The 13,763-nt window shown below is 43.5% G+C and overlaps 1 protein-coding gene across 10 annotated transcripts in view; it reads right to left on the minus strand.

The window, feature by feature from the left end:
- Positions 1-13,763, minus strand: part of ARL16 (ARF like GTPase 16) — a 182,466-nt gene that overhangs the window by 34,980 nt on the left and 133,723 nt on the right. For all 10 annotated transcript variants that reach the window (XM_069655266.1, XM_069655271.1, XM_069655274.1 and 7 more), the window contains 2 exons: positions 7,626-7,742; positions 7,417-7,532 (listed from right to left, as the gene is read on the minus strand). In XM_069655266.1, coding sequence (XP_069511367.1) covers positions 7,417-7,532; positions 7,626-7,742 — 233 coding nt within the window. The remainder of the gene's footprint in view (positions 1-7,416; positions 7,533-7,625; positions 7,743-13,763) is intronic.

Below are 13,763 nucleotides of genomic sequence, written 5' to 3' on the forward strand. Positions count from 1 at the left end.
TTGTCGGGTGCGGACAAAAGAGAAAATAAACACATGAAAATGTATATACATGAGTTTGAAAAATGAGTTGGTGGGCCCCCCTCTAGGAACAAACATCGTTTAACGATGTGTCTCAATTCTCGTAGTGGCAGAAATCACTCGTCATGCATGTAAAATAACGTTTAATTGGGTAACAGGTGTGGGAACAAGATGGGAGAAAATATTACTGTTTGGGGATACATACATATAAATAATAAAAGAGGGCAATAAATGCCACACTTTTGACAAACAAGGGTACATATGTCTTTCACAATACTTCCCATGTTCAGCTAGAGCATTGTGTTGAGGGGGTGACTGAGATAGGGATGCATAGGTACACTGGATGCAGGGGGTGGGAGGGGGTAAACATTAGGTATTAGGTTAAGTAGTGGTCGAATATATCAACCATAGTTAGGAATGTAGAGGCGGTCTAAATCACCCCAACCCCTTATGGTAGACAGAAAAATGGTAGCTAGGGCCAATACTACACTCTTCTGACCAACATTGTCCGTTTAGATAAGGTATGTTGCCCTCATTAAAGATTGGAAATAGGGGGGGGCACTACTGCACACTTGTTTGGGGTGGCATGGGATATAGAGGGTGTGCTTACATTTTGTAAAAACATAAGACATTAGGCCACACTGTTTAAATATGAAGGTTCACATTCAGTAGACATTCACCATTTTAAAATGGACTCCACAGTTGCCTTGCAAATAAAGACAAGTCTGATGGGAGTTTAAAGGGATTTAGCAACCACAGGGAAAATGTGTGCAGGAATCCAAGGTTGACTGAGATCAGCTGAAAAACAGATGCAGGCAATTCAGTATTTTAAAAGCAAGAATATGTGTTTTTCAGTGGTATGGTTCATGGAACGGAACTGGCTTACATTCAGAAAAGTTAAGATAGAGAGCCAGACAGTATGTTCTGAAAAAAATGTGCTAAAAGGTCTGGAACAAAATACGTCATTCTCAGAAACTTGGTGGTTCAGTGTGAGAATTGCAACTTGCACAGTCAAGTGAAATTTGGGAAACAACCTAGATTTGCTAATTTGCATAAGGAGTCATGTTTCAGAACTGCCATTTTCTAGTTCTTAAAATTGCTGGTCATTCAAGTGGGAAATAGCAAGTCATCCTAGTCAGGAAGCTTTTTGTCCAATGGAGAGTTCATGATAGTTTGACTTAGAAGGACCAATGAAAATGTATTAAAAAGGAAGGTCCACATGTGCATATAAATATTGTGCAATCCTGTATTTGCCATAAAAAGTATGTTTAAAATGAGCAGGCTGGAGTACCTGTATTTTTGACTGACCAACTGTAGCTGCTGTGATGGCATCCAGCTGACTGAGAATAAACCTTGTGTCTACAGATCCCCTATCTGATGAGGCTTTTTTGAAGTATGACTGGGGTCTCCGGCACACATCAGTTGCCAATGCAACAATACTTTCATAGAATGCAGAGTTTGATCCATTCTACTAATATCCATTGGTGGCATTGAGTACCACAGCCTTATATCATCTACTGCCAGTAACAATGCAATTTAAGGGTCTTCATTTGTCTTTTGCCACGGGGGGGGGGGGCTCCCAAATGCTAGAAACAACTCAAACAAAATATCTAACATGTAGATTTCAGGGAGTGCACTCAAGTGGACAGGATGATTATTTTTAAACTAAACCGCTTGCCAGGACTTGCCCGTTCTTCATTCTTGGTGCCCCCATCCCTACTGGTACTGTAACTTCCCATCCGCTGCTGCTGACTTCATCACCGAGTGCAAGGAACAATGCATCCCGTTCATCGAGTTCTCGCTTCTGTCCCGGCTGGGCAGGGAGCTGGTGGTTGCTATGATATGGTGGACGAGTGTCATGATGCCTACCCCCGGGCATCCGGACCAAGCCCATCAGCCCCGGGAGCAGGCATCCAGGTGCTTACTAAAAGCCTAGCAGCCCCGGCTAGGGGCTATCTGGGTACAGTCCTGGCGCCATTGGCGCCAGGCTCAGAGGAAATCAGTCCTGGCGCCATACGCGCCAGGCTCATGTACATTACTTACCTCATGCAGACCATGCTGCAATGAAGTCAAGCCAACGTGAGGCCTGAATGGGACTACTTTACTTCAGGGACTATTTTTTTACTCGGGTGTGGTTCTGGGGGAACTTCTTACCTGGGACTACTTTGAAGGCTATTTAAACCACGCCCGAACAGCAGCATATGCGTCGCGTTATTCTGCATCCAGCAGCATAACGCTCACCGTGCCTGCAGTCAGCATCCAGTCTTCTGCCACGCCCGCCACGAAGAAACTTCGCCAGAGCGCCTAGAAAAAGAGGAAAGAAGAAGGAAAGGTTAGAACACGGACATTATTTTAATTCCTTACCTGATTCCGGATCCATCACGTCTTCGAACTTGGAAAGGACATTATTTCTGCACGCGTCGCATCGCCAGCTGCAGCGCCGCGCCATACTCACCAGTCCTCACAGCATTTCCGATTTGGCGCTGCCTCCATCATTTTCTTCGCCGAACTCCAGCATCTAGGGGACAAAAGAAATGTAAGGTGAGCCGAGAGAGCCAACAAATACAATCTTTTTTTTACCACCATAGACTTACCCGATTTACCACTGGAGGCATTATTCTTTAACATCCCGCAACTTCTTACGCCGCACCTGTAAGGAGAGAGAAAAACAACAAGTTAAATACACGCATCTTTTACCGGACAGTGTTGGGTAATACAGACTCTTACCTGAACGCCATCAGCTGCCACAAGACAATCTTCTCTTGGACCCAGCTGCAACACAAGAAGGGAATGGGACAAGAGTGAACATCGGACATATTGAACTCTTTGGACTTAATACTTACGGGTTCTCGCCAGGAACCTCTGAGTCAATATTCATCCGGAACTCTTCCAACGCCTTCGAACCAGTGAAGTAACTGGTATCTACGCGCCCCTGCATTCCACGCAGGATGGAGAGCTCATCATTCAAAAACATAAGGTAAGATTACTGAAAGGGAATATCGGAGGCGATTAGTGGGGGGGGGGGGGAACAGTGGGGTGCCATTACTAGAATCCACGGGTGGCTAAATCCCTTTCTCCACTTGCAGGAGAATACTTCTACGTGTCAAGCAGACGAGATTATGCAGGCCAGTCCAGTCTGTCATCTCTGCACTACGCTTCACGTTGGAGGAGAACGCAGCTATCCGGGTCCGATCGACGCCCCTGTGGGAGCCAGGTGAGCGTAACAACGAGACCATCACCATTTCCTTCAGTGCAAGTTCCCTTGGGTGTGAGCACTGGCTAGGATCCGGTGGCCATTTTTGTGCTACTGGGCTCTGGATTGTGTGGAGGCTATATCAGGTCAATCCCCAGGACTTCTAGCTCCATACTCTCCACAGGTGTTTTCCAGCTGCACTACTTGAGCAGCATCATCCGCCCCTTTGGGAGCAGCTAGACCAGAGCTACACATCACAGCAGGACCTTCCAGAGGCAATGGACTGCCATTTGGCATGGTCACCTGCCAGATCTTGCAGAACCATCACTATTTATCTCCATCTCGCCCACCATGTCTGTGCTCTCGTTCCTCAGTTTCCTTTGGCCGTTGTCTGGGCCTAGACAGTTTTGTCTGATCAACACTGACAGGGAACAGGTTCTTCGTCCCCTTCTATAGTATACTCCCCCTTGCCTTGGCTGATCGCGCTAATGAAGAGGAGAAAGAAGAAAGTGCCCCTAGTCCCAGAAGACCCCTCAGCAAGAAGAAGCACCTCAACATGGCCGCAGATCATATGAACTTACAACTCTGATGTTGAGAATACTACAACTTTGTGTACGCCTCTCATTTCTGTCCTCCAACAGCCGACCGGTTCAAAAGTACTTTAAAATGCATCATTTGCTGCCAATGTGGGACTAGTTCTCAAACGTTCCTTGCGTTTTAACAAGAAGGAAGCCCATTCCAAGTAGATTTGCCCTGGTGGCACTGTGTCCAAAGGTTTTCTCTCTTCACCATTTGGCATGCTGGCCCCACCAATGTTTGTGCCAAGTTGTGCCCCTGGTCAAGGGCCAGCCAATGTCAGTAGGGTAAGGTGCTTATAGGGTCTGGCAGGGCAGATGTAGTTTTAAAGTGCAGTGCCCAAAAGTAAACTAAACAAGCTTAAATGTCACAGTTACAAGGCTAGGTAAAGTGGTGCTCGTGTTGCATGCATGTATGTATGTAATACAAGTTGTCTTGAAGATTTGGCAGCCAGTGCAGCTCCCTCGCGTGGAGGGCGAGAGGGACTGTGTTTGTATTTTTTAGGTCTCTTTTAGACTGGCGTAAAGTGATGTACTACTTTGAGAGGAGCAACGGTTATATCATGGATGCCAGTGAGGCATGCATTTCCCCCTGCTAAGTGCAATAGGACCGGCAGTTGTGCAGGGGTCCTGATGGCAAGTAGTATTTGATTTTTCACTGCAGTATACCTTGTGCGTTTTTGCCAATCTGATGCTTGAAGGGAGGTTTCAGTCAATAGCGAAACCTAACCATTTAGAACTTGGGGAAGTTCTTCCCTTATTGCTATCCAGTCTTTTACGTTTGTCTTGATTCTTAATGAGCATCCTGATGCCTGCAGGTTTTTGGCACATTATACACAAATAAATAAATAGGTGTTGGCAAGATCCCTTTGAGGTATGTTTGCTAGCTAGGAGGTTTCTATAAGTAGGATTTCTAACTAGCAAATGGGGCTCAGTTTTATGAGTTTACCATGCTGGGCTGAGTGTGTAGGGCATTATTTTAACCGTGAAATATCTTTGAAATGGATGCACTGTAATACATGCACTCTGAATATTGATGCACTGAGATTTACGGGTTATTGAAGAGAGCGCTTGGAGGCTCCATGTAGAGATTGAATATGACTGGTAATAGGATAATCCTTCTGGTGGGACTGGGCTTAGTTTTAGAAAACAGGCAGGTCTGATGGGACCATGTCTGCGTGCACCCCCTCAGCAGGTTATCTACTCTAAAGTGATAACCTATCCAGTAGATCCGTTAGTACCCTCAACCCTGGAATTACACATATTTTGAATCAGAATTCCAAGTTCTCGGGGGGGGGGGGGGGGGGGGTAATACTAGAAGATGAACAAGCGACCTGGCATCTACTCATAATAAAACAGGAAAGGTTGAAAGACTCTTCCAAATTGCTGGAGTTTCCAGGACTATAGACTAATGATTGAGGGTTTTAACAAACGTATCTACACCAATAGTAGAAGGCTGCTTTTTTTACGTAATCCAGGGATGCAACAGTTCTTGGTAGTACATTATTTAATATACCCACTCTGGTACCAGTTCCTGGGTCATATGCTTTTATTTTATAGTTCTCAATTTTTCCTACGATATATTGAGCTTACTGTAGTTGATTCCGCACCTCCTTTGAATTTTAAACGCCCTCAGTTTAGGCTTGAGCATAGTAAGCAGAGCAATGCCTTCTAACAGGTGTATTACTACATTGCAGGTTTGTTCTGCTGAAGGCGATCTATTAGGACTGCTAAAGTGTCTCTAGCACTATGCCAATGATTTGTCCTCTCCATCTAGCCATCTAAATAAGTATTTAATATTGACGATTAATATTTTCAGAATTAGCTCCAGGTAAGATTATAAAGTGGGAGTATTTACTCTCTATTTATTGAAGTGGAGTAAAAATGTTCTTTCCTCTCCCAATGAGAATATTTTTAAGCAAATAAAATTCAACTCTAAATCAGGTTTGTCTCAACTTAAGTACAGAACAAAAGTAAACAGAGCTCTTTAATAGTCAGCCATTCCTTGGATTCCAAGTTTAAAGATAATTGCATAAGAGTTCCTGAAAGCCAAAAAACTCTGAGAAGGAAATTATGTTGTCAAAGGCATTTTAATGTTATTCTTGGGTGTTAACGATGTTCTACTTCAGTGCTGGAAGCAAACAATGTGCTAGCGAAATTACCATACAGATACTCAATACACACAGAATTTAAGACTTTGGGAACCTTGCATAAAGAGCATGTATGGTAAGGTAATGGGTTGTCTGCACGTTTACAGACAAATAAACCACTGGGCTGGCTCCAACTGAACAAGGGATCTTCGAATTGTAATCCCTCCATGTCTTTGCGAAATAGGCCCACAACAACCAAGCAGTATTCATAAAGCAACATCACCTCCACCAGACAAACATCCGCTCAGTAGAATAAAGATCTAATATTGCAAGGCACTGGCATACTAAGCTTAGGGCTTCTTGCATAACAGGAGTTTGGGTGCCAGGAGCAATTCAGCTACTGCTCATGCATTTCCTCTTTTGGAGCGCACATATTGATTCTAAAGGTGAAGCTATGTTCTAGGAACCACCAGAATAAAAACCTAGCGACACATTGCAACCTTATACACCCAAAGCAGAACCCTTCTGAAACAGACAGGCTCATGGCCTACAAGAACCAGAGACAACTGACCCAGAGCCAATCAACTGACTCGGAGGCACCAGACCTAGGAAGCTACATCCCAATCAGACACCCAATCTAGGACATTTTGGAACCAAGGTCTCCAATTTAGGGCCAATCAGATCCACAAATCAAACAGAGCACTCCACTTAGGCACATTTGCAATGACCAATCAAAACTATAGACGCCAAAACCAAGCTCCATCGAGGCCGAAGAATTCAACAAAGTATCAGTTACTGCTACAGATACCAACCTTAAGACTCATCACAACCATAGACACAAGGACCAGGAACCATCAAAATCGTAGCTACCAAATTCAGAACTGATTAGAGTGATAATCCCAACACAGCCCCCATTCATAGCCACAAAGCCCAGTACCCATCTAAACAACCAAACCAATGCAGGTTCCCCTCAGCATGACAGTCACCACCACAGGACCCATTGAAGGCATAGCCACCCACCTAAGGACACCTTAAAACTGCAGCCAACCAGATCAGAACTAGAACCACCTCTATATGAACTAGAAAGGATCTGTCCATAGCTAAATAATTATGTAAAAAATACCTAGATCCTGCCTACTATTCCAGCAGAATTAAAGCCCTGCCTCCTGACAAGAAGTAGCACCCCATACACTGTGGATATTGTGTTGATGGTGAATTCTACAGTTAGGCCATGCAGGTTTTTTAGATCTGGTCGGTCAGTAGATGAAAGACTATGAAGAGTATTAATGTCATTTTACATCAGGCTTTCTCTGGAACCTTTGGGGTTATAGGTTGTTATGCTCTCTCAACATAGGATACAAGCTCTTTGCATGCACACTTGCCTGGCCTTTTTACACAGGCATCTGACTGCAGGCGCTTCTCGATGGGCACTTGCCCATTGGCTGCCATTCACACACCTCAATGCAAGTATCTATGCCATATGTAGCCCCCATTTAAACCATCCTCCTAACTAGAGAAAAATGCAATGTTCTTATCTTACGTTTTATTGAACAGGATGAGGACTGGTGCAGCTTGCAGCGTCTCCGCAGAAAGGACAGACAGCAGCTGCACACAGGAAGCGGCCACTTGGGTGGGATTTGCTGCATCTATTACAAACTGAGGAAAAAAACAATATGGCATGAGGACGAGAGAAACGAGGGAAGAATCAGAATAGGATAAACAGCAATACGACCATATTATGCAACTCACCAAGAGTGAGCTACAGTCTGCATAGTAACTGGGCCAAATGGGGCCCATGCAGCCCCCGAGCTCCCGCACCGTCAACTTCCTCCTCTGCATAACCAGATCGGTTAGGTTTGTGCCCACCTGTGGGGGAAGTAAGAGCAAACAAGCATAGTGAAAAGGAAACAATGAACCCACATCATGAGCATACCGCTTTGTACGAATCTTGTGGACTGCCAATTTGATTAAGAAAATCCTTGTCTTAAATATACTGAGAAGTTGGGAAATTAATTTTGGCATCGTTAGTAAGAAACTACAACACATCAGAATGATCAGGCAGAACAAAGAGAATGTGCATTATAACCTGGAGAGGAACAGAGTCCACACTCAGCAGCATGAACCCATCAAAGCAATGAAACTCTTACTTAAATACCTGTGAACATGTCACTTATTGAATGCTCATGGTAGCAGTGGGATACCTCCCTCTTGTCGTAGGCGCCTTCTTCGTGGAACCTCCAAGTCAATATACCCATAGTATTTGAAATGGGAGACAGTTTTGAGGCTGGATGTCGAGGGTTAGAAATACACAGAAGGAAAAGGAGGGCTTCTAATGCACAAGTCTACAGTGGAGATCAGGCTTCAGACAATGCCGGCATAGGCTTTACCCCATCCCCGAGTAAGACATGAAGTTTACAATGCAAACCTCTGTACTCTAGCATTGAGGCACCATGTGCCCTTTCTTTGAATGCAACATTTCATTTCAATTTTGCACCCTTAGATCATGCAAGCTTGACTGCAATACTTGGAGAGGGGGGGGGGGTTTGGGGGGAACGCGCCGACTTATCCTTTGTTGTTCTCGGATGGCACACAAGATACATTTCATTCACTTGCCCCTTGGATCAAACCAACAAAGCCCATCCAAAAAATTGGTTGGCAGCAGATCTCTGACGCCAATTAAAAGAAAATGAAAATATCCCAAAACGGTGTATGTCGTTTACAACCCGAAAAACTTTATTACAAATTATTTATTTTTGAAATTCCAATCACGGGAGACGTCACTGAAATGGTGGTTCCTAGAAGAGAACCTTCTCAGTGTGGCTCCTTTTTTCCCTGCTCTACCTCAGATCTTTGTCATGTCAGACTCCTCTCTTTCAGGTGGGGAGCGCGCAGGAAAGACTTCTCCACAAACTACTTGAAGCTGAAAGACATTTTCCTGAATCTCAAGTTGTCCGGTCCTCCCTCTTATCCAAGGGGAAACTGGTTCAGGTATGTACAGACAAAACAGCAATTATTATGATGGTAATTATTGAGCGTAGACCTAGCTTCAAGAAGCAACAAAGCTCTTGACAGCGGTATACAACAGTACAGATGCACAACGCTGCACTTTTCAGAGATAACAGAACAGATGTACAGTAGGGGTGTGGGGGGAGGGGAAGGATACAGAGGAGAGGCACAGCAATGTTCCATCTGAACAAGCAAAGGGGGAACGAAATCCCTGTCTCTGTCTCCAAGCCAGTCAGTTTTGGGAGTGGTGCCTCTGATATCACACATTCACCCACGTTGCATCCCATCTGTAAGGACAGAAGAATGCGAGAGCAGTCTCTTTTATGGCATACACGAGTGGAAGTTGAATTAGTCTCATCTAATACTGTTCTTTCACAAATGGGGATTCACAATGGTGGAATTGTTATCAGTGTCATAGGGCTATCAAAGGGGTTGGAACTCCATTACCTAGGAGACACCTACCTTCAACCTGGACTCAATGGGGAGGGTTTGTAATCCATTCCCTCCAATTTGCTGGATATAGAAGTTTGCAATTTCAGTCCGACTTTGATGTTGCCTTCCTGGCCTCCGCGGCAGACATAGTTCTCAAACCTACTTCTGCTATCAAAAGTCTCCTCAAGTCCTTCAAGTTCATCATGCGGGAGGAGTAGGGGTGGGTGTTGGGGTGTGCTTCACCTTGCCTTGCATTACTAGTTCCTAAAGAAATAGTATACGCCAATTCTGATATCTCTGACGCCAACATCTGTCATTTGAGCATCCAGGACGTATTCCACAAGCAAGCAATATAGGAGCAAGTGGCTCAGGTTTTGCCACTGGGCTTCATCTACCGACAGTCAAAATTCAAAACAACTTCTATTTATTTATGCTGTGTTAAGATATATTTATACACTTCCCTTCACCACAATAGTGGCCTTACAAGACCTAGCCTTGCTTCGGCAACATTGTAGTGTGATGCCACCAGGGTATATCCAGACTTTGGTCTGTTGTTCGGAGAGATTAGATGAGAGCGATAGAAAGAAATGGATATAAAGACAGAAAAAAAACGAAGAGACAGATTGATTAAATGATGCACCAACCTGATTAATACGGGGTGGTAAAGGGAATTTCTGTGGTAATATGGATGTGTGTTTTTATTCTGTAATTGCTTATAGAATAGCATGAGAACAAATGAAAATATATAGATTGTTTTACAGTATATCGTTCACGTGATGGCAGTATCTAGGCCTGCAGATGCATGGTCAAGAAATAAGTAATGTGTGGTTGCATGATGGGCTTGAGATGTGCTGAAGCAGGCCCTTACAAACTATAACAGACTCTGCGCTTTACTAACAAGCTCTACCCTAGCCAGAGATGTCCTACCAAATGGAGAAATTACAGACTAGGATCTAGAATGTCCAAGCCACCATTAGCCCACACAAACCGCTGCTTCCAACCGAGGTCTACACAGCCTTCACATAACACCTCCAAATCTGTACCCACGCCTAGACTGAATTCTTGCACTAGCGCCACTGGAACATCTACCATTATCAGTAAAAACCTTACTAGGATCACAATAAATGAAACGCATACCATTAGGCCTCACCAACGCCAGATCGCTTGTAGCCCATGGCTCCGAAATTGCCGATATCATCACTTGCAACCAACTAGACTTCCTAGCCGTCACTGAGACATGGCTCCACAAAGCAGCAGGACCTGCTCTATTGGTAGCAGTCCCAGCCAACTTCACTATCATTAGAAAAGATAGAGAAAACTTTAAAGGGGGTGGTCTAGCACTCATCTGTAAATCGGACCTTAAAATCAAAGAGATAGAACCTTTGCTTTTGCCACCCGCCGAGCTACTCAGTTAAAATGGGATTATCCCATTCACGCACTATTACGGTGCATTTGATCTATAGACCTCCTGACCCTCTAGGAGCTTTTGAAGAAGACATCTCTCCTGAACACTAATGCCAAACCTAGGACACAAATTATCCTACTTGGCGACTTTAACCTGGGCCTTAACGACCCTAAAGATACCAATGCCTGCGTCCTAGCAAACACTATCAAGGAAGCTGGCCTTACTATCAGGAATAACGGACCCACTCACTCCAAAGGCCGTACCTTGGACTGGGTCGCAGATATTAACTGCACCACCCGCATTACTGCCACTGAACCATGCATCTAGATTGATCATTACCTTATCTCGTTCACCATCCACAACATCCTGCAAACTAATGCAACTAAACCTATGGCACCACCAGCCCTTACTAGATGCAAAAACAATATAACAGTCACGAACCTCCTACCGCTGATCCACCCCATTACTAATCCTTCCTACCCGTCTACCAACCCTGCAGAACTGGTTGATCTGTACAATAATACTAATAACACAGCCACAGATACCATTGCGCCTTTGAAATTGAGCTAATCTAAAAGCTCTATGCAAAGAAAAAAAAAGACAGGCAGAAACTATTTTTAAAAAAGAAAAAACATCGACCCAGAACAAAAATATCTGCACCTCCCTCACCGACAGAAACAAAAAGGAAATTATACAAACCAAAAAAGAAACTTTTAATGACAGAATTAAAAAAGCAAATTCAAGCAATAGGGAAATCTTCTCTATTCTTAGAGAATTAGAATACCCTATTGCGCCTATAGACACTTGCATTAAAAACAAAATATGGTGCACTAACATCCAAAATGCCCTATGCAATAAAATCACAATGCTACAAGACAATATCTGCCAAACACCTCCCTCCACAAGATTGAGCTTGCCACTCAAGAAGCCATCTTGCAAGAACTAGCCAATAATCAAACCAAACAAACAATTAAAATTCAGGTTAATATCTACTACTGAAGCTGAAAGTATCATTACCTCACTCAAACCCTCCCGTTGCCTTGGTGATACTTGCCCAGCATCCATCATCAAAGAAGCTGAAAAAGACCTAGCCCCTTTCGTCACCACCTTCATTAATTCTTCTTTCAAATCCTGCTTGGTACCAACCAACCTCAAAGACGCCTGGGTCTCACCCTTCTTAAAAAAGCCTAACTTGGACCCTAGCGTCCCGACCAACTACAGACCTATAACAGTTCAGTTTCTCCTTAAAATCTTAGCTAGAGCTACCTATCTACAGATCCAATCTTGCTTGGAAATTAACAATTTATTATTAGGTACCAGACAATCTGGTTTCAGACCAAGACAGCCCTTCTCGATCTCGAGAACCAATTAGATGAGCGAAAAGATAGGAGAAACTTCCATTCTTCTACTCCTAGACTTGTCAGCCACTTTTGACTTGGTTGACCATAAAGTCTTATGCAACCACCTCAAATCAGCTGCCAACATCTCCATGGAGGCCACTACATGGATAAACTCTTTTCTAGATAATAGAACTATAAGAGTCTTTTCGCCCTCTTCTGCAGCTGACCCAGTACCCATCACATGTGGAGTACCTCAGGGGTCATGTGTCTCCCCTACTTTGTACAATACTTTGTCGATCATTGATATATTGGATAATCTGGGTGTCTCTTACACTAATTATGCAGATGACACCCAGATCCTCATCCCTATCCAAGGAGATTACGATAAAGACACAAACCTCATCAATAAAATTTACCAGATCATACAAACCTGGATGGAAACCCATGGCCTATGTCTTAATGACGAAAAAAACGAACTCATAATCATTGGGTCCACCAGCAAACTAAACAAACTCCCTCACCAATACAAATCCATCATCATTGATGGTATTAAAATCAATATCGCCAAGGAAGTAAGAACCTTAGGTTTCTACTTAGACTCTGCTCTCAACCTTAACAAGCAAGTAAATGCCACAGCGTCTGCAACAAGTTACACATGCAAATTAAGGTATGCATGTAAACCATTTCTGACTACTGAAAGCTGCACCATGATTGCAAGGGCACTAATCCTATTGAATTTGGATTACTGCAACGCACTTCACTTGGGCACTAGTAAACCTAATACTAACAAACTTCAAACCCTCCAAAACAATGCCCTAAGAACAGCCCTAGGCATTGCCAATGGTCAGCACATATCCGACCAAAGAAGATCCTCTAACTGGCTAGCCATCAAAGACAGAGTTAAACTTGAAACACTAAACCTAACATACAAATGCCTTAACAACAAAGCTCTGGCATACCTTACTGAGAGATTTTCCAAGCATACATCTGAACTTCCTATCAGAATGGCACAAATCAACAGCATCAGAATCCCTAACTTTAAACTTAAACGAACGGGAGGATCTAGCTTCCCAGTCTTGGCAGCTCAACTTTGGAACTCCATTCCGGACACTTTAAGAGCTTCACCGTCCTTCCATTCATTCAAAATCAATGCCGAACATTGGCTACACTCCAACGACCGCTGACATATAATTCCAAGATATGTTTTAATTGCATCTATATTATTGTACCCCTACTCCAACAACCTGGATGACCAATTTTGACATTTATATATTTTTCACTTTTGTACATGTATATATTATTGTAATGTTTTTCTTGCATAGTCCTGCTATCTTGCATCTTTGTGTTATGCTGTATCTGAAATGTACTTTACTGTAACCAAAAACTTTATACAAGCGCCCAGATGCCTGACGGCCCGGTGCACTCTATAAATAAACAAACAATACAATACAATAGAGCAAAAAGCTTCTACGTAATATGAAACCACTCCTGTAATAGGGAAGGGCATATTTTGCAGAGGCAGCGGACTAGATATGTGGGCACCAAGATTTGTATGTGTCAAGAAGTGTGTATAATAATGAAATTGCCATCTGTTGGATTAGGCTATAACCGTGATATTATACAGCAGATAAAAATCGGAGTTAAGAGTGCTTGAACTATATAGAATGCTGGATTTCTAAAGCTGAAACACTTGTGTACAGGCGC

This window comes from Ambystoma mexicanum, chromosome 3q (assembly GCF_040938575.1).
Source record: "Ambystoma mexicanum isolate Mex_15411 chromosome 3q, UKY_AmexF1_1, whole genome shotgun sequence".
NCBI lineage: Eukaryota > Metazoa > Chordata > Amphibia > Caudata > Ambystomatidae > Ambystoma > Ambystoma mexicanum.